The sequence below is a fragment of the Triplophysa dalaica genome, chromosome 9 (assembly GCF_015846415.1).
Source record: "Triplophysa dalaica isolate WHDGS20190420 chromosome 9, ASM1584641v1, whole genome shotgun sequence".
NCBI classification, from domain to species: Eukaryota; Metazoa; Chordata; class Actinopteri; order Cypriniformes; family Nemacheilidae; genus Triplophysa; species Triplophysa dalaica.
Window position 1 is genome coordinate 15,664,087 of NC_079550.1, and position 21,204 is coordinate 15,685,290.

Consider the following 21,204-nt stretch of genomic DNA (forward strand, 5'->3'; position numbering starts at 1 on the left):
GGGCTCTGATCTTGCCCAGAGCAGTACGCGAGACACAACTGCCAGTGTCGGCCCCTCAAAAACAAGTACATACATGATGCCCCCGGAGACAACTATTGTGTTACATGCAGAAACACAAGCAACGGGGCTCTTAAAGTCATTTCATCCCTCAAAATATTCGATTCGGCCTGTGATTTACTTTCTGCTGCCCAGACGACGTTTTGCACATCCAATCCTCTTGATGGGATGTTCTGTATTAATGTGGATTCAGATGTACTAGGACTGTTTAGTTTCCCCTCTACAGGAGTCTCTCCACTCTCCTTTCACACTGCGTTTTAGGATTATGATTACGGATGAGAGCACGTCAGCATTTAAACACCCCTGTCAAAGGTATCTGTTGGTGAATTCTAGTGCCAGCACATTTCCTAATGCCAGCAAGGTGACCTATAAGGCATCTTTTTGTCATGTTTAAACTCTCATGTCAGCATGAAGATTATTGTTTTACAGTAGATTTCAATTACAGTTTTGCTCCTCAAGGGATTTTGTCCTGTTCAGAAACTAATGGGGTATATGCACAGGGACGATGACACACTTCCGCTGAAAACTCAGCATAAGATCACCAAGTGATAACGGACAGACAGCACTACGGGTTAGCATTGTTAAGTGCCTGTTTTTGTGCTTTTTTTCTAGTTGTTGACGTACCTTGAAACGGATAGCCTAAAGTGCTTCTCCATTTTGGTTGTCGACGTATGGCAAAGTGTTTTATTTAGACTCACTTTGTTGATCGTAATCCTATGTGCGTCTTGAAGCGAAACGCCATTGCTCCCTATGGCGCCGGATGTAACAGCCTTGCTGAGATTTTATTGGAAGTACGTCATGGACTCGTGTGCATGTACCCCATTAGAAAAATAATTTTTTGCAATGTTATTCCTCGTGTTAGCTCCACCGTGTAAAAATAACTAGATTTTTTGCATCTAACTTTAGTTACGGATGGGATTACCACTGAATGATACTGTTACCGTATGACAACATCTCTCGTTGCTCACATTGGCAGCCGGCCTCCTGTGTTCTTTGCCCTTTTCCTTTCCCGACTGGGTATTTAGCAGTCAGTGGGATTTTTCACTACAGTCTGTGCCACTAGGGAACAGATGTGTGAAGGTAAATACTTACTGTATGAATAAATCATATGATAGGGGCATGAAAGACAGCTTACATAGATGAAAATTGAATGCCTTAAAACTGAATTGGTTTCCATGTTTGTCTAGGAAATGCAAACATGGAAACTGATGGCTAATTTTCATAATTGTCCTGATGGCAGATTTTAGTTTGAGATATTGTAATTACCCGCTATATTTTAGTTTCAGATATGCCTCTTTAACTTAATGAGAATCATTAAAGTCAGCCACTGTAATCGTGGGATATTACCCCACTTTTGCTTATTAGTGAATGTCCACCGCATTTACTTTAATTATAGCTGTAAAACAAATGTGCTGTGGAGCTTTGCTGGGATTGCTTAAGTGACTCATTCTACTGTATTTTTATCTTATTACATACATCTTTATAAAAGCATTTCCACAATGACTATGATGGTGATGGCCTTGATTTAGATGAAGGAAGAATTCTCCCCTCCTTTCAGGAAATCTGCCCTGAATTGATCTGAGTGGTGATGTCATTTCAGATCAGCTTGCCATGAATAAACTTGTAAATAAGACTTCTAGATTTAATGACGTATAGTTTAGATTAAACTATTCTTATTTATATGTCCGTAATGATGTTGCTGTCAAAAACACAGTTGGGTTTAACACAGTCTATACGCTACTTCCACCCCTTCCGGGTGGAATGGAGATAGTTTATAATTAGTTGATTTTTAAAGATTCACTGAACACATGACACAATGACATTTTTATCAGGTGTCAGTGTCATTATTTTGTAATGTCAGTGCTAAACAATAAAGCTGTTGATATTTTATGACATATCTGGGAATTCATTTGGAATCACAAAAGCACATTTTCAACATGTTTTTGATGTAGTGAGTGCATTTTCGTGCACAAAATAAACGGATATCGATCAAAAATCTGCTCAAAAAGAATCTTAGATGCAGAAAACTGCATTTACACGGAAGTTTGAGACTTGCCGGGTTGTTGCGTGCAGTGATGTCATCGTCGATAGTCTGTTTTGTAATTAAAAATGTAGCTGGAAAACGGACAAAAAGCTGTATTTTTATATCTCTTATCATGTCCTCAGTACCAGCATATGCAACAATAGTTCTTCATTTTGTCATTTCTACATCAACTGCATAATTCGAGAGCGTACTTTTATACGTTATTTTACTATTACTTCTATTTGGTACTTTTACTAGGCTTTCAAACATGCGCAGATAAACAAAACTGAGAGAAAACCGGTAAATGCGTTTATATGCAGCGCGAAATCGGAGTAATGGGCAAAAAGCTATCTCTGCCGATCGGTTTTTGCTTAAGCCGTTTATGACCTTTCCCCGATAAAAGAAAAGCGTTTTACACGTTTACATGACCTTACATATATCAGTTCATTAAGCATAATCAGCGTAAGACTGTGCGTGTAAACGCGCTCATTGATTTGATGTAATCGGACAGCATGTGGTGCTGGGGGGAGATTCTCGGTTTAGCTCAATTTATTTATGCTTTCGTTCTTTTAGAATTACCCATAATCCTCTTTATTTCTATATTTAGGTGTTTTTGGATGATGGGGTTTAGGAATTATTACATGCTTTTAACTGCTTTTTGTGTGCCAAGTGGAGCATCCATTTCCAACCTTGTGTATTGCTGTGTACTCCATATGACAGACTGTGTCTTCTTTCTAGATGAAGAAAATGATTTTGACGTTGTGAGTTTTTTGCATCAAAGCTGGATTTTATCGAATTACTCCTGTCATTGCAGGTTAACCTTCTGAAATGTGTTACATGAAAGTAAAGACAAATGCACAAGTTTAACTGATTATGTAATTTGTCTACTTTTTCAAGGAACGCCCATCCAAGTAGTAAGCAGGAATTCCTGTCATTTGTTTCCCAGTGTGGTTGCAGTGTCTTTAGCAATGAACCACAATAGATAAAAGAAGACAACCATTAAGAGAAATGACTGTGATTTGATTTATTTTAGCGATTTATTTGATTAATCCACAAATCCACTTTCATTTTGTGCTTTTGAAAACACAATGTCTTAATCGCCTGGGATGCATATAAATAGTGGTATTCTCATATGAAGGTGTTTGTATTTGTGGTTTGTTGGGTATTGTTTAGCGTTAGGCTGAGCCAGGGGTGAGTGTAAAAAGAATGTGTGGGAAGTGCTAGCAATAAATTTAAAGTCCATTTCAGAAAAGTTATTCTTTGTTTTCGTGTGAAGAATGATGGTGCTTGATAAACACATGAAGGTTGCATGGATGAATGTTTTGCCTTTATATCATACTTGATGTGTTTTTTTATAAAAGTAACGGAGATGCCCTGCAGAGAACAGAAGTAATTTTTCACTAATGAAACGATAATGAAGGCAAATCTCACTCTTGAAGCAGCTCTATTAAACCTAATGGAGTTTCATATGGGTGCAGTCATATCCTGAGGCACTTGTATTACATTTCTTAGAATTTCTTTAAAAGTGGATATATAATTGATTTGATGATGGTTCTCGAAAAATTGTTTCCCATCTTATTGCGAAGATTTATCCTTTGGCACACCACTTGTGTTAGATTATGACACTCTTATTTATTACTGAAGCTGATTGTCAGATCATGTGGAACCAGATTCCTCTAACATGTGGTTCATCAGTTTTTTGTATATTGTGCTTTTCTGTTTCAGTGGGAGTGTTTGTGGTCCTTCATACTCTTCTGCACTTTCTCGTTGTTACTTGTGTGGTTTTACTTCTGGTGGGAAGCCCACAATGACTACAGTGAGTTTAACTGGTAAGTAAGCTTTGTAACATTATACTTAAGTAAAAAATGAGTAACATACTTTGTCAAAATCCTATATCTTTCATTCTCCGAAGAAGCACATACGAGTACCTCATGAGCTTTTCTGAAACAAATTTGGGATAATCCAGCGCTTAACGTAATCCGCAGGTCATGAGGTCAGATTTTTCTGTTAAAACAGATTGCATAAAACTTTAACAGACTGAATGATTTTATGGTCAGTTAGAATTCTCGCTTACTGAATACTTCTAAAAAAAACTTTATCCTTTAATACATATACTGTATGTATTTTGCTGTATTACGTTACAACAACATGTATAATGTTGACATTGCATACACATATAGCAAGTAGAGGCAAATTAAAATCCTAGAAAACCAAATTTGTTTTTACAAATTTTGGCCATTTGACGTTAAAAAACACAGTTGTAATTACTTTTGAATAGTCTCACATGATAAAGGAAAATTGGGCGCATTGCATTGTGGGATACAGTTCATTGGGCTCTGCAGTATATCGCAATTTTGTCAGAAATGTTGTCTGTTATTTATGTATTTATGCATATTGAAAATTTCCATACTGTCTGAATAATGCTGTCTAACATTCACACACAGAGAAAAAAAACACTCACATTTATATTCATTCTTAGTTTAGCTACTGAACAATCACATTTTCACAGTTACCATGTCAGCTGATCTTCCAGGAACCACATACTCGGTCAAAATAAAGGACGTTGTTTGCTTTGTCCCTCAAGGTTGTTTTTTTTATTCGTTCATCGCCTGTTTCCTCTTCAGTTTCAATGTCACCTCTGTGCCTTATGTGGCCTCCACACTCCCGCCCCCATCACCCCCCGCATACTCTCAGGAGTAGTACATGAGTCATTGAGGCAACTGTAGAGGACAAGAGGCTTGATTCATAACAACCTCCACTAATGTCTCATGGGATTGTGTCAGTAGAATCGGTGATAAGACAGTAGATGCATCCAGCTGGCAAATCATTGATAAGGCCTCACCCACCAAACTGCTGTTTGGTCAGTCAATAGCGAAGGAATAAGGTCTGATCTAGGATCAGACTGACCTCTTTGGATTATGGTTTAAACTGTGTTTAGACTAGCATACAAAAATACAGTTCCATCCATATTTCACACATAATGTATGCATAAAAAACCTGCTTTATTACAAACATGTTCCCACTTTAAAAACTGCTCTGTGAATGAATCTCCATCCGATTTTTTTGAGATACGATTTGTGCCCATGTAGAATTATTTGTAGAATAAGACATGAAAATGTTTAAAGCTTTACTAAGTGTAAGTCTTATTTCAGTCATTTATCAATAAAACATTGACTTTAGGACGATGAAACCAGAAGTGCCGAACTGCTAACCATGGGTTATTCATACAAAAATACATCCTCCCTCTGACACTCTTTTTGAAAGATTTGCTTTAAAATAATACCTTACTGAAAAGCTAGTAAAAAGCTTGTATTGTATCTTGAACATTTTGTTTAGATGCGAAGAAAGCCAATCCTGATTCTGATATTGCGTCCTACCGTTTTTTTGTTGTTGTTGTTGTTTGTTTCAAAGATACCCACTAGGAATCGGATGCTTTTTTGCGAAACAGATGTCTCGCTCATCCTCCTCTTTTGCAAAAGTGTTGTTATACAATCCCCAGCTCTCATGAAAGTGAACCAGAGAAATGGTATCGGTAAAAAGCTTAATTTGCTGTATTTCTCAAGGGTGGACTTATTTGGTATTAGTCCACAACAGACAGGCACAGAAATAAAGACAATATGTTCTGGTTTAGCTCAGCAAAGTGAACACAATATGCGAAACTATCCATTAAATACACTGTGTGTCATGCAGGTTTTTATACAACCGTTCAGGGGAGTGGAGCGATGGAACCGTTCCCATACTGGCCATCACAGCTGCTGGATTCACCTATATTGCATTTTTAATGGTAAGTTGCCACCAATACTGCTGCACTGTAGCTTTACACACCAAAACCTCTCCACAACCACCAACTATCTCTCACATACATGTGTCTAGTTCACTATTCTGAAATGTTTTAACTTCACAGTTCTCGGTTTATTTGATCAAATGCTTTCTGTTGGTTTTAGGGTCTACTTTACTCTGTTTCTGAGATATATTTATTTTGTTGCAGATTTTAGCTCTGTGTCATGTCGGTGTCGGGCAGCAGCTGAACTTACACTGGCTCCACAAGGTATCTGTCAACCTTTTAACTGCTCTTATACCCAGAATAGAAAAATCTGATTGTGCAAGACGGGCCAAATGAACCTTGACAATGTCACATGCATCTTGTTATGCCATGAAGATTTATGTCTACTGGCACTGTGAAGTGGTCTTTCCTGTTTAGTTATGAACAGACAGTTAGGATTTGTTTACACAAAATGTGTAGAATATTTGTAGTGGTATTCTAAAAGTAAGTTTTTGTTTTGCTAGATTGGTGTGACGGTTGCTTTGCTCTCTACAATAATCGGTGTGATATCGGTCACACAGATGTGGGGGGAGGAATGGGATGTCATCTGGATTTCTCTTCAGGTATGTTTATTTCAGTATTTATATAATATTTTTAATACAAAATGTAAAATTCACACTCTTGGTTATTAAAGCTGCAATCCATAACTTGAAGTCATCCAATGAGATTATGGAGGTTATCACATTAAAAATTATTTATTAACTATTCCTAAATAGATTTATTCCTAAATTGCTTAAAAGTAAATATGAACTTGTGTTCTTTGCAGTATTTAAGGTCTGAAAAAATACAGAGCAGCTTTTCTGTTATTTTGGCCTTTTTCGCTTGTTTTCAGTTTTTGCTAATAAATGCAAAAACAATCTTCCTATTTGAAATTTGGTAAATAATATTGTTAGTATTTCACATAAACACATACCTAAAAATGGTCCATTTTAAAAAGAAGATAAGCTGTCCATTAGGGGTGTGATGAGACACTTATTCCACGAGACAAGACGAGACCCTGTTCACGAGAACGAGACAAGATGAGAATGTTTAACTTTTTAAATGAAATTCTCAATGATTAAATATATAAAGTATGTTATTCACCTTAAAAACACAAAATGTAGCCATTATAAAATCAACATGTACTTTATGAAACAAAATAAACTTCTTTTTTAATGATTTATATTATGCAGTAATAAGAAATATGGAAAACACTGCAAAATATTTTGTCACAAACTCAACTGACATGCAGTAATTGCACAAAAATGATGCGTTCGATCTCTTAAGAGGCATAGCTTTTAGTAAAGAGTAGTTTTCTCTATATGCTTTTGTATAGTGCTGGTGTTAGCAGAGGTGCGATCATATCACACTGTCAATCCTCCTTCCTCCACTGACTGAACCCTCACAGCCTTCATAAACACATGTTTTATTCTTACATTGCACAGAGACAGATGATTTTTAAAGAGGTTTCTCTGTGAATGTGTTTAAAATAACGTAATGTGAACTTGCAATTGCTATACTGTACTTGTGGTACAGTCTGCTGCTGTTCAGCCGCACGCTCCCGAAGCGTTACTGGCAGCACGAACCGGCGTAAACACTAGTGCATTTGCAGGACTGTCGCGTGTTTGATACACTACTACTTAGCGACAGAGCAACAACAAGTGAGTCAAGCAGCAGCGGAGCTAACGAGACGTCATCTGCTATTAATGCCGAAGTTAACTTTTATTCCCTCACCCAATGAGAATCGATAAGGAATCGGAATCGTTAAATTCTTATCAATTCCCATCCCTATCTATGAGTGGCTGGGCCGGGCCACACCACGCACATACTTTGTGTGGTTATTTTTGTGTTTTCTTTACAGTAATGAAAACAGGTTGCACCACAACAAAATGTGAACTCGCACACAAATGCTCCCAAATATATTTTGAGGTTGCACTGGCTAAATTTAGGGAGCATATGCATCGAAAATGGTCACAATTTTTAACCCAGCACAGCATCATGCCAATTTGCTCGAGGATATCATTTTTCTTGCAAGATGTTGTGCCACAAGATCTCATCACACCCCTACTTTCCATGGCTGTAAATCATAGTATAAATCATTCCAGTTGTGAATCGTGGTGAGTGTGTTTAACACATTTGAGCATGCACATAAAGGTTTTCTGTTTGTATTTAAATAAAAATGTTACAGCTTTAACTGTATTTAGCATCAGATCTTCATCCAATTTCTGCAGATATTATGAGTTTTTTATGCCATATAAGGAAAGTTCTATTAAAAATCGTAATAGATGATTGTCTATTCTTCAGGCTACAGGTCCGTTCTTGCACATCGGTGCTTTAGCTGCGCTCACAGCTTTGGCCTGGCTGATAGCTGGACAGGTGGCAAGAGCAGAGAAAACCAGTAAGCCCACATCCACTATAAGGTTCACAATCAGTTACGAATCACTATTGACCAGATGTTAATTATTTAAAGGAGTCGTGAGAAAAATGTGTTGTACCTTTAGATACATTCTTCTGTCCGATCGTCACATCATGAGACTATGTTATCTCCACTAACTCAATGAGCTGCTTGTTTCATGTTACAACGTTACGCTGAATTAATACACCGTATCGATTCCTCATTTCAGTTTAACCAAACTCATCTGATTCTATCAGGCACACATTTAACTGGCTCCTCTAATTTAAGTGACCTGTTGCTTTAGTCTCCATTGTTGAAAATTAAGAGTTCCACAGGGACATATTTTGTCCTCAATGATCTCTGAAGTTCGCGAAGTAGTCGCTTCATTCATTTAAATACTAACATGTTTCGTTATATCAGAAGAATCAAAACATGCCCTACACAAGTATGTGTAGTGTGTACACAAGAGCTTTCAGCTACACAAGCTATTTCACATGTCACTGCGAATGTGTCAAAACAAAATTTACAATGCAGCGGAAGAACGGTGCATTCTCAGTGTTGCCTCAAGGGATGTTATAGTGCATTAGCTCTACAGTGAGTTTTCTCTTTCAGTTCGGTTGCTGTTATGAGAGCAACAGTTTAAAGACAATCTTGCTGTATCAGCAGCCACACCCTTTAACTGTTGACATGTCTAAAGCTGGTTGCTGGAATAACAGTGCAACTGTCTGCTTTGCATACTCCTATTAAACATGTTTCTGGCCTTAAAGCTCCATTAGACACTTCATTTAGGATGAAAACTAACTTGAGTCTCTCAGCTCCTTCAGAAGATAACCGAACAGATGAAATGCCATTTTTTTTTTGTCAGTATATTGTTTTGGCAACTAATCCGTTGTTTTTCACAGGGTTCCAGGTGATGGTTGTCCTCATCTACCTGTGCGCTCTCCTCACACTCTACTTTATTCCTCTGTCGATCACTTCACCCTGCATCATGGACCGTGGGAGTCTCAAAGCGGCCCCAGGCATCATCGGCCATCAAGGAGCTCCGATGGTGAGCGGATAGATCCTTCCCTAAGTGTGGCATTGGACGCCGGCGGAAGCTCTGTAGTTCCTCTTACCTCTGCCTCCCCCTCTTTTCCATCCTTTCTCTGTCTTTCCATCCCTCGCTCTTTTTCTCTCTCTTGCCGTCTCTGCATCAATTTATCTTTCTCATATTTCTCTCCCTTGCTTCCAGTAGCTATAAATAACTCGGGGAAAGAGCCGCTGATATTCTCTGTGTAGGCGTATTTATAAAGAATTTTTCATATACTTGAACACCCGTGTGTATTTTGCTCTGAAGCAGCACATGATCGTGCAGTTACTGTTTTATTGGCCATAAGAAATGGTGAATAAGAATGTTAAAGGAATACAGTTCACCCAAAAATAAAAATGAATCTACTCACCTATATACATTTTCTTCTCGTGCTGAACACAACAAAAGATGTTTGGAGGAATGTTTTGGGGCACCATAGAGTACCATAGTTTTTCTTCCTACTATGGGAGTCAATTGTGCCCTAGAACAGATTGGTGTCCCACATTCTTCAATTTCAGTCAATGATGACTTTTTATTTTTGGGTGAACTATTCTTTTAACTCTGGGTTTTTTAAAGTACATTGTGTTGGTTTTAAATAAAGTGTAGACAGGTTTTAATATTTTATTTTAAATGATAAATCGTTTTAAACATGAAACCCTAACCCAGGTTTCTTTTGCTTAATATGTTTTGCACTGTTTAATTTCGTTTGGTGTAAATGAACAACATCCCAGCATTCTCATCAATGACAAGCCACAACTCCGTTTGGTCTAGCCCACGTTGTTATACGACATTTCAGCTGGCAGTTTAAAGAATGATGTGTGATCATCTTTTTTATTTGGAAGAACAAAAAGAGTGCCGCTGTAAAAAGCCAAGCTCAGGTCCAAAACAAGCTCACGCAACACCAAAGTGTAGTATTGACCCCAATGGCAATAAACGCCAAAGACGAGGGCCATAACTGTAAGGGCTCTCAGAAGACACACAGCACACTGCAATCGTTTATCTATATTGTGTTCTTCCCATCTTCTAATGCGCATCTAGACCTCATTCTGCATTAAAGTCACGTGCGCTAGTATATCAAGACCTGCTGTGTGTAGATGATCTCAAGTTGCTGCTTGCATGCCAGCACAAGAAAAGCGCATCACTGAGGAGCCGTAGATCGTGCATCTGGTCGAGCCCTCGAGCACTCCATGAAACCTGCATGAGATGAGTTATTGATTAATACCAAAATAACAGGGGAGCTTTAGCAACTGCCAATCTGTGGAGTTGTTTTATTTTTGCTTATTTATAAATTTTATTCTTCTGTTTCTACCCTATGACCAGTTGTGTTCAGTCATGTGACCAAGTGCATTTTAATACCCCACTAACGTCAAATGGAAACTAAGTTGGGGCTTTTTGCTTAGATAAGATGAGACCGAGGCCATTATAGATGGTTTCATCTTAACAACATAAAAAAACGTTACAGCACATGATAACTTCTCTTCCGGTACACATTCACAAACAATAGAGTGAATGTAGATTATTTCTGATAGCTATCAAAAGAAACCGAGATTGACCGTTACTTGGCTAAACTTAACTCTCCAATATTTTGAATTTAGGCTACGATAGCAAGCTCAACAGCAAGAGGTCAATGTACCATACGGTTTTGTTTAAATGCGACCAAAATTATTTATTTAATAAAATGAACATTCAACAAAATTCAACAAACAGTTTATTCAATACAATTATTATACAATAAAATAATGATATTAATTAATATTAACTAGCCAAACACAAACTGGATGTTAACTGGGGGTCAGGCATCTGATGAAACGGTCTACAGTTAACTAAACGTCAAACATTTCTGTAAATGAAATAAAAAATATTTGAAAGACAAAATGAATGAAAAATTTGAAATGTTTCCTTCAAAAATAAACTAAAATAAGTTCAGGCTATATATATTTTTTAACTGAAAATAAATAATAAAACAAAACACGTTACAAAATGGCTACAAAGGAAACTACATTTAAAAATGAAGCGTAAAATAAGCGCAATAAACTAAATGATATTAACCCTTGATGAGACCATATTTTTGTAGGTCTCTAAATTCATACTGCATAAAAAAATTGTCTTAACCTATAGGTCATCTTTATTGTTTACAGATAGCTCCAGAGAACACTCTCCTCTCCTTTCACAGAGCTCTACAAAGGAACGTCAGCGGCCTGGAGGCGGATGTGACCATCAGGTATTCCTTTTTTCATTTAGTCTCATTCTTCTCCTCATAATACAGTTAAATCAACAAAGTACACAGCTGTGTGTTTGCTCGTGTGTGTCAGATCTAAAGGCACAAGGCCACAATGTTTATCCGTGTGTGTGAATCCTTGTGTGACATTGTGAGACTGCTGTAATGAGAGGGTGGCGTGATGTCTCTTGCCCACTAGAGTACATGGTAATTGAAAAGTCCCTTAAGCTATAATCTACCCTGCCTGCTTAACACATATCTTTAGATAATGGAGCAGAAGTTGTCCATCTGTTGTTTTTTCTTGGTTTAGGACAAGTGTATGCATTTGGATGTTTTTCTGCCTATCACGCTACAAGGCTACGTCCAACTTCTATTCTCTCTTATCATTGAATATTACATAGCAGCAGTGGCAGGTTGAGCCGTAAGGGAAGAGCTTTCTCAGTTGCATATAAGTGCTGTCTAATCACATACACCGCTGTGTAACTGTCTCTGGCTGCAGTCTAGATGGTGTGCCCTTCCTCATGAGAGACCGGACGTTGAGGAGAACCACCGATGTGAAAAGAATGTTTCCAGAGAGACAGTACGACGACGCTTCATTCTTTAACTGGACTGATCTGCGCTCGCTAAATGCTGGCGAGTGGTTTCTGAAGGTGTGCCACTATGGCTCGAAATAATTTCTGAAGGAGTGTTATGTTTTTAATGTAATACTGAACTGTATATCAGCATTTGTTTTCCACCCGATCAAATCATGATGGATAAAATCAAGCCCCTCCCTAAATAGTTTCCTGCCTAATACTGCATCGATTAATGATTTCCTTCATTCATAATATTCATAATAAATTACTCTAAACTATTACTGATTTGATTTAACGCAGGATGATCCCTTCTGGGCGGTGAAATACATGTCACAGTCTGAACGCTGGTTAGTGGGGAACCAGACAGTGTGCAGCCTTGAACAGATGCTCAAACTAGCGGCTCGGTCGCGGAGCTTGGCTGTATTCATGCTACACAGACCGCCGCCTGGCCATCCCCACTACCACGACTGGGTCAACCTTACACTGGACACTGTTCTGAGGTCAGGCATACCACAGCGGCAGGTTAGTGTGTCGAGGCAGTGATGCTCACATTTACTACTAAAATGTTCGTTTTTTTTTGGCCTGGGATAAAACAAATATATTTAAGAGCGATTTAAATGTCTATGCCTTTAAATATGTTGGGATGAAGCGCCCCCTAGCTGTGCAGAAGAAAAAATAAGAAAACCACATTGTTACTTTGCGTTTTAATTTCAAATAATTTCAAGTAAATTAAATGTAGGGAAATTAAATAAAAAAAGTGCACAAGTTGTGCTTCTTTTGTTTAAATCTGGTTTTATGTCTGTACATGTAGGTGGTGTGGACCGTAGACAGTGACAGAGAGATGGTGAGGCAGGTGGCGCCAGGTTTACAGCAGACCTCCTTGCAGATGCTGCCCCCCAACACACTTCATCATAAAGGCATCGGTGGTCTCCTGCTGCGCTACAATCAAGCGTCTGGGCAGGACGTTCGGTACTTTCCTGCCCTACTTTCACACCACCTGTTCTCATGTATAGAGGACAGTTTGGGAACACAAGCAAAGAAAGAAAATAAACTGAAATGTGTGATGCACGTGGTGCCTTTGTTCCCCAGTCAAGTGTGTTCATCTGTCTTTGTACGTGTGTTTGTTTGCATAGGCTCTATAATGAACACAACATCAGTCTGATCCTGTATTCGGTGAATGATCCATGGCTCTACTCTCTGCTTTGGTGCAGCGGGGTGCCGACCGTCTCCTCGGAAGCTCCGCAGGTGTTGAGGAAGCTGCACTCTCCACTCTGGCTCATGGTATAAAGCCCAGATCTGCAACTTCATTAGGCAGTGAAAATACGGTCCAATGACACCAAGCTTTCACTTGGCCTGATATCTCATCGTTCAGCATCTGCTGCATTTGTGCTTTTGACATCAATTTTAAGATACACTGCATCTCATGATTTTGGGATAATATGTGATTCTTTTATTAAGTGTAGGATGTTATGTATGATTTGCTTGTTTTAAAGGGGTCATATGACACTGCTAAAAAAACAATATTATAGTTTGTTTTAGATGCAATCTGTATACACGATTTAAGGTTAAAAAACACTGGATTTTCCACATAGCGTGCTTGGTTGTATCTCCTCTTTTCCCCCACCTTTTTATAAAAACTCATCGCTCTGAAAAGCAAGGTGTGCCATGAATGGCCAGTTAACCAGTGCGTAGTGATTGGTCGAAATATTGCAAGCGTGTGACGGAAATGTACCTCCTCTTACCATATTTTGAACATCAGGTTCAAAAGCAATTTTACTGACAGGTACGCCCACCTTTCTTACGTATACATTCGGGCAGTCTTGGTCAAATCATACCACGAACTGACGTCGATTTGTGGGGGTGTGGTTACACGAGTCATTTCAGGCAGGTCTGAGTGACCATTTGCTTTTAGATAGAATGTGTCTTTCGTTCCGATTGACACTTTAATTTGTGCAACTTTAGGTGTCTAATACATGCATGTACAACATGTACCAAAGACACAGAAAAACAAGTTTTTGTGCCATATGACCCCTTTAAGACCATTTCTAGATCTACTATCGACCCTAAACCATAAATAAGGGATATTTTACGTTTTTACAGAACAATGCTCTTTGCTGTCTTAGATTGAAAATGAGTCATTTTTCTTGATTGTGAAAATATTGTTTGGTGTTACAATCATTTGCTTTGTACATAGTGCCATCTAGTGGTGCGTTTGTGTCATTAGTATTTGATTCGTTTCAGAGTCCAGAGGAGTACAGTTTGATATGGATCTCCGCTGATCTCATCTCTTTTGCTGTAGTTATTGGAATATTTGTATTCCAGAAGTAAGTGTGCACTAGTTTGAATTTGTCTTGTTTTCTTTTGTTTATTGATTCATTTCAAGACATCTATAATGAATCCGATCAGAAAGAGCTTTATTGCCAAGTATGTTTGCACCTAAATGTGCAGTGTGCACTTTCTTTCTTTCTTTCTTTCTATCTTTAAAATAAAATCAAATATATTATTGATAATTTAGAGCGTCACTGGTAAATGTTTTCTCCTAATTGTGAATTATTGTGTCGAATACAATGAGGCTCTGTGGATTCTCTGCGTTTGCTGCCTTTGACACGTGCATCTGCTTTTCTTCTGAACTGACCTCTTGATTCTCTCCCTGTGTTTTTAATATTTTGCTTCTCTTGAACCTCTCCTCTTCTCACTCTCTGCCTGATGTGCATGCTCCTCTTCTCTGCTGCATTCTGGCATCTCTCAGCTATCACATAATCAGGTAATTGGGTCACTACTGTTGGCCCACGCTGCCAATACACAGCGTATTTCCCTTTCTTGCCCCATTTTCTCTATATAATCCATTTTCTATCTGTCTTTCTCTCTACCGTATTTTGTTGTCAATGCTACCACTAACTTGTTTCACTAAACTACACCGCACATGTGGAGTATTTTCACTTTAATACTATTTTCATCAAGATATAATTGAGGGATATTGGGAGCGCTGGCTAACAGGAAGTATGCGACTATTTCTGCTCTGATCCACTAGAGGGTGACACACTTTTAGAAATGCACTGTAGCTTGCTTTTATTTTTAGTTGTGGTGGATTGATATATAACATGGTAACTTAAATAAATGTACATTGTACATGAACGACATGGTTTATGAATCAGCGTTCTTGTTGTGATTTGACAGAACTTCAAAATGTCCATTTTTGACAGATGGCATCAGATTAAATGCTGTTATCAGATTAAAAATGTACTTTGAGCAAAATAAAACAGATGGTCAATAAAAACACCAAGTCATACAGAGCTTGGTAAATGATCTCTGTACTTGTACTCAGTTCTGTACTTAGTAAAGTGCGCTGTATTTTAAATCTCAGAGTTTGTAAATGTAGTCCATCTATCAAATGCATAAATCGCTGAAACTGTACTGATGATTCTGGTTATGGGTTTATCCCACGTGTGCTTGTGTGCACATCTGATCACAGGTGGAGAATGAGCGGGATGCGTAGCTATAACCCAGAGCAGATCATGCTGAGTGCAGCCGTCAGAAGATCCAGCCGAGAGGTCAACATCATGAAGGAGAAGCTCATCTTCTCTGGTGAGATCTCTCATACATTGTCTAATGGTTGGTGTGGTTGATGCATGTGTCCCAAATTGTATTTGCATGCCTCTCTGTGTGTTTCTTTTAAACCTCGTCTCTAAGATCAGCCCCAGTAGCTGTCTATTCCCGGGTTTGAGTCCTCTGTCATCCCATCTGGGGCCACATCCTTCCATTCCATCTCATTCCCACCTTTCTCCCGCCTGTATTTTACCGTCCTGCACTTCCAGCATCCATTCATCCATGCGTGCATCATTCAATACGTCGCTGATATCCCACACCTCTACTAGCTCATGCAGGGCTGTAGCATCAATGACTTGGTGCCTCTGGACTGCATGTGGTGAGTATGGAGGTGTTTAGAACTGCCTGATCATTCAGATGGGTTAAAATTATACAGAGGAGTTAAGGCTTGATAACTGCCCTGCTCACTACTGAAGGTAGCTACCCTCTAAGGCAATGTTAGGAATTAAGGAATTTCATAAATGACTGAACTAAAATGATCTACGGAGAACCTCGATAACCTTGTTTTTAACATAAGACTAAAAGTTCATCTAAAAGGGAAAACCGTATTGGGTAGCAAATATTCGTTGGTGTTGTGAACACAACTATGAATCCTAAAAATAATGTCTATGTTGTGTGATTAAAATTTCTCTGTTTTTTTTTTTATGTTTTTTATGTGTATCATCAGTTATACATTTTACTAACATGTTGCCTTGTCTTGTCATTCTCCTATCATTTTACAGAGGTGAGCAATGGAGTCAACAGCGATGAGGCATATATGGAAAATGGGTATAACTTCTACAGCAATTAAATCATTGGTCAGCCAGTGTTCTGATTTCTTTTTGGAAAAACTACGTTGCGGCCTGATCCAGTTTGTTGTGGCATCTCCACTGAACTACTGAACAGTCTGCTGTTTATTATGGACCCGTGTACAGAAAAACTGTTCTTTTATTTTTCTTCGGCTGTTACATTGCTTGTTCTAAATTGTGGGCCAGAAACAATAGTGTTCTGTTCTAGAGTTTTACCCAAATTTGTGGCCTCTGTCCCCACTAAATGCTTAAGTAAATGCTGGGATGCTCATTACTTGCTTCGTATTGCAAGCATGCCTGTAATAACGTTGTGGATTTTATCTGTCGGTTCTTGAGGATTTTATTTTGTCTAATCTTCCTTAGACAGCTGATGTGGAATATAACGTATGGCAGTTTTTTTGTGTTCCAATTTGATGTGGTATTCACAGTCTAATGATGCCTTCTGTTCAAATTGTTGTGAATTGAAAGAATGAGCAAACCGGTGTTTACACTGTGCCTGCCTTTATCCTTCTGATGATGTAAACCTATTTAGCAAAGTTAACATTTTGCATGTGGTTGAGTAGTGTCATTTCGGGAGGAAATCACCACGCCTTACAATCGTATTATTTTATATACCATGTTAGACAACAAGACTTGGCATATATTTAGATTTTTAATCTCTGTGGTTTGTTATGAACAAACTTTAAACAAAAATAAAAAGCCAAACTAGGCGGAAAATGGTAATTAAAACTTTTGATGTAGTTTAACACTGTTTATATGAAAACTGGCTTGGAATTTTAATGCAGTGCAATATTTAATATATCACTGTTTTAGATTATATATGCGTCTAAATATTGTTCAGTGAATTTTGTCATTTTATCTTTCAAGCCTCTGTCTTGATTATTAAAATGGCATTTCATGTAATAAATACTTTGTACAGGGCTTCCCATTGAGTGAGGTCGTGACCCCTTCATTAATATGGTAAATGTAAGATGTGACATTGTTTACAGTGGATTGTCGTCACAGAGGACAGAGGTTGAATGATTGTGCTGTTTTTATTTTGTATTGATGTGTTTCAATCAATAAAAAACTGCTGGTTTTACAGTCTTTGTTTTTCTATGAGTCACAGAAAGAATAAAAAAAGGTCTCAAGTTTTTAATAATGCAAAGGCAATACAACATTGCAACAATTGAAATGCAATAGGATTGTACAAAAATAGAATTGTAGAATGTTTTCTATCCCTCATGCATTTCAAGTGCAAACACATTGATATTAACAAATATCACATTTGCACCCCCCTCATTTGTTCCTTGTACCCATATTAAACTTAACTTCTCTGTAAAGCGCAATAATCTGTGATCACGTTTGAACATGTTTCAGGCTGATTTCAGGTTTAGATATTTTATACAAACCAAAAATCTTCAAGTCTCTAGATTTTTCCCAAGTTGGTCCATTCACAAAACATTTAAATCTTAAATTATACAATATACATTTATGTATAACGTATATTTAAAACGACATTCTTATAAAAAGCGTTAGCCTGCTTACATGTAAACAAATAGCAATGTTTGTACATTTCAGATAAGGGACAGTTCAGCCCAAAATTAAAGTTCTTGCCATTCCAAACCCGTACGACTTTCTTCTCCAGAACACAAAACATATTTTGAAGAACATTTGTAACCAAACAATCCTAGATGTTTTCAAAAATATCCTCTTTTGTATTCCACAGAAGATCTGTACAATTTTTGAATGATATGAAGCTGAATAAATTATGACATATATATATTTTAGGTTAAACTATCTTTTAAACTCTTAACTCTATTTAACGTTTTTGGGGATAAAAACTGGACATACATAAAAACAATGCTTAATCTGCTGTTTACATTGAGCAGACTATGGTTATGCTATAAAGCCACAAGCAAAGCTCCAGTAAACAGAAAACAGCTAGCTGAAACAAACAGCTAACTTGGCAAATAAATAAATAAATAGAGACTGGAATGATAAGTCACAGTAACATACAAAGAGCTATTCCCTGAAAACAGTGTCATTGAGTCCAATTACAAATAGGCTTATTGCACAGTCAGTAATTACAGTAAATAGGCACAAAGATGCCAATAAACTAACCAACAGTCATTGCGAATAAAATCCAAAGGAGTCACTTCCTCAGGATAACAGGAGAAAAACGTTATATAATGGACTGAACTTTATAAATACCCAGACTCTGTTGATGATAAAGTTAGGCCAATAAGTCCAAACTACAAGTACAAATACTTAAGGAACTGTTATTTTTGGCTCGATGACAAGAATTGCAAAGCTAATGCATAAAAGAAAAAGTCATAAAACATATGTCATTTAACCAGGATTTGGTTTTCTGGCACACATCAGTCATGTAACAAAGCAGAAATTCTAGTCTCTTTATCAGCTGAAGTTGGTCTTGCGAAGGTGCCTGTTTGGAATTTCAATAGCGCTGACCTGCAGGGGCCAAGAGCCGCCCATGATGCCTGCCTGAATAGCCACGCCAGTCACTACGGCAAGATCAGGGTCCACAGAGGTGTTTGGCTCCTTGCCAAAGTACTCCTTAATAATCTGTCTAATGCGGGGGATCCTCGTAGACCCTCCAACCAGAACGATCTCATCCACCTCCTCTTTCTCTAAATGGCCCTCTAAGAGCACCGTCCGAATGGGTGCCAAAATCTTCTGGAAGAGATCTGCGTTTAGCTCCTCAAAGAGTTCACGAGTCAGCTCTTCTTGAAACAGGACTTTCTCCTCCTGCTCCCCTTTCTCACCCGTCGTCTGCAGGCGAAGAGGAACTTTGAGTAGCACATGAGATTCCCTGGTGAGGTTGAGCTTGGCCACCTCCACGGCCTGTCGGAGAAGGTGGATGTCGTCTTTGAGCGTGGGGGGAACACCGTATTGCTGCCGCACTCGATCTGTTGCATACTGCAACAAACGCTGGGTGAAGTCCTGGCCGCCGAGCTTGTTATTACCTACGGAGAGACTTTCTGGTCACCATATGCTTCAATGAAATCATGGATAAATTAATTAGTCTCTAACATATATGGCACAGTGTGTCATTTATACTGACCAGCCATTGCTCTGGTGAGGAACATGCCACCCTGCTTATTGAGCAGAGACACGTCCAGTGTTCCACCTCCCAGGTCCACCACCAGCACATTAAATACATCTGCTTTATGGAGTCCATAAGCCATTGCTGCTGCAGTGGGTTCATTGATCACCCTCAAAATCTCCAGCCCTGCATGAAGAGAAACAGTGAAAACATGGAAAGACTGTAAAAAAAAATCGGTCAAAAAACATTCGTCTTTAAAACAGTCAACTGACCAGCGAGGTTGGCAGCTCTTATTGTGTAGTTTCTTTGCCTCTCATCAAACTCTGCCGGCACCGATATGACCGCTTTTTCAATAAGAATTCCCAGTTGTTTCTCTGCCGTCCGTTTCATTTTCAGCAGGAGCCGGGATCCGATGAATTCGGGAGTAACTGTGAAGGTGCTATTTGTAGAAACCAAAAATTCGGCACTCCCGTTGTTAAACACTACCTGTAACCAGAGAGGCCATTTCAATACACCTCACTTCACACAAGTAACATCAAGGGCTCACTGCAGGCAACACTGTTACCTTGAACGGATACCGTGCGCTCTCTTGCTCTAAATTCTCGCGTTCAAAAATCTTCCCTATGAATCTCTTGGCATCGTAGATTGTGTTTTGAGGAGGTATGTCGGATAATTCCAGTCCCTCGTGACCAGAATACACACCAGTGGGGGTGAATGAAACCACGCTAGGGATGCTTCTGTGACCCTTCTCATCCACTATAACTTCGACCTCCCCTGTGCCAGGATGAAACACTCCCACAGAGCAAAATGTTGTTCCAAGATCCAAACCAATGACCCTGGGCGTTGGAGGAGGCAGATACTGTTGCCCCAAATACCCCGCTAGAAATAAAGCAAGGATGACAGAACCTGTGGGGGTAAATACAGGAACAGAATGAAAGATTGTGAGACTAGTCTGGCAGATTTCAAGTGTATCGTACTGTATATAATAACAGGTCGTTAAATACCGCAGTACTGAATAACGTCTATATTTTAATACCATGATTTTAATTTCTACAGTCATTCATGTAGCGTTACTGTTACTGGGGACACCAACTGCGTCAGTCAAGCAGATGGCTACATAAAACTATGTTGTTTTGTCAATTTTAACATAATACTATCCGGTATTCTGAGTTTGATTTAATACTCACCTAATATGGACATTTCACCAGACATCTCTTCAACTCGATAAGTTACGAAAAGCTTAATATGAGATGTTCTTTTAGTATCTGTGCCGACTGTACTTAGCCGCTAGTGTCATATGTGCGTACATATACACGTCAACTTAACGCTGACTGCTGGGCTGATGGAGGTTGTAGTTATTCTCATCAAAGACATGACGGCGACGGAAGCGGAGGCATGACTGCGCGAAATACATTTCCCATAATGCAAAGGAATCTTTGAGGACTTTTGCGCGTTTCCCTGTTGTTTATATTTATTTAACGACAACGAATGCTAAATGTATAGAAAATATAAATCCTGTAGTAAAAATATTAAATAGTTAATATTTAATATTTATTATATTTGTGTGTTTGCAAAAAACGTGACGTTTGATGATATTCTTTAATTTGCGAATTTTGATACTTTAG

General features: G+C 38.5%; 2 protein-coding genes across 7 annotated transcripts in view; one reads left to right on the forward strand and one right to left on the reverse strand.

Moving 5' to 3' along the window:
* Window positions 1–17,616, forward strand: part of gdpd5b (glycerophosphodiester phosphodiesterase domain containing 5b) — a 37,396-nt gene extending 19,780 nt beyond the window's left edge. The window contains exons 3-18 of one of the 6 annotated variants that reach the window (XR_008907473.1): window positions 3,806–3,909; window positions 5,771–5,864; window positions 6,069–6,128; window positions 6,368–6,466; window positions 8,187–8,280; window positions 9,180–9,325; window positions 11,485–11,567; window positions 12,064–12,214; window positions 12,440–12,661; window positions 12,951–13,108; window positions 13,273–13,420; window positions 14,381–14,463; window positions 14,889–14,903; window positions 15,612–15,724; window positions 15,830–16,064; window positions 16,468–17,616. Coding sequence is in view for 2 of the 6 variants with exons in the window: in XM_056756560.1 (XP_056612538.1) it covers window positions 3,806–3,909; window positions 5,771–5,864; window positions 6,069–6,128; window positions 6,368–6,466; window positions 8,187–8,280; window positions 9,180–9,325; window positions 11,485–11,567; window positions 12,064–12,214; window positions 12,440–12,661; window positions 12,951–13,108; window positions 13,273–13,420; window positions 14,381–14,463; window positions 14,889–14,903; window positions 15,612–15,724; window positions 16,468–16,535 (1,638 nt within the window). In the remaining 4 variants the exon portion in view is untranslated. The remainder of the gene's footprint in view (window positions 1–3,805; window positions 3,910–5,770; window positions 5,865–6,068; window positions 6,129–6,367; window positions 6,467–8,186; window positions 8,281–9,179; window positions 9,326–11,484; window positions 11,568–12,063; window positions 12,215–12,439; window positions 12,662–12,950; window positions 13,109–13,272; window positions 13,421–14,380; window positions 14,464–14,888; window positions 14,904–15,611; window positions 15,725–15,829; window positions 16,065–16,467) is intronic. The other 5 variants (XR_008907472.1, XR_008907475.1, XR_008907474.1 and 2 more) reach the window with 5 other exon arrangements.
* A 35-nt stretch (window positions 17,617–17,651) lies between these two features.
* hspa13 (heat shock protein 70 family, member 13) lies at window positions 17,652–20,887 on the reverse strand. The gene is made up of 5 exons (XM_056756562.1): window positions 20,767–20,887; window positions 20,145–20,485; window positions 19,852–20,065; window positions 19,598–19,765; window positions 17,652–19,499 (listed from the first exon to the last, which is right to left on the reverse strand). The coding sequence occupies exons 1-5, from the start codon at window positions 20,789–20,791 to the stop codon at window positions 18,931–18,933; spliced, it is 1,317 nt and encodes a 438-aa protein (XP_056612540.1). The 5' UTR covers window positions 20,792–20,887; the 3' UTR covers window positions 17,652–18,930.
* Window positions 20,888–21,204: the final 317 nt, after the last annotated feature.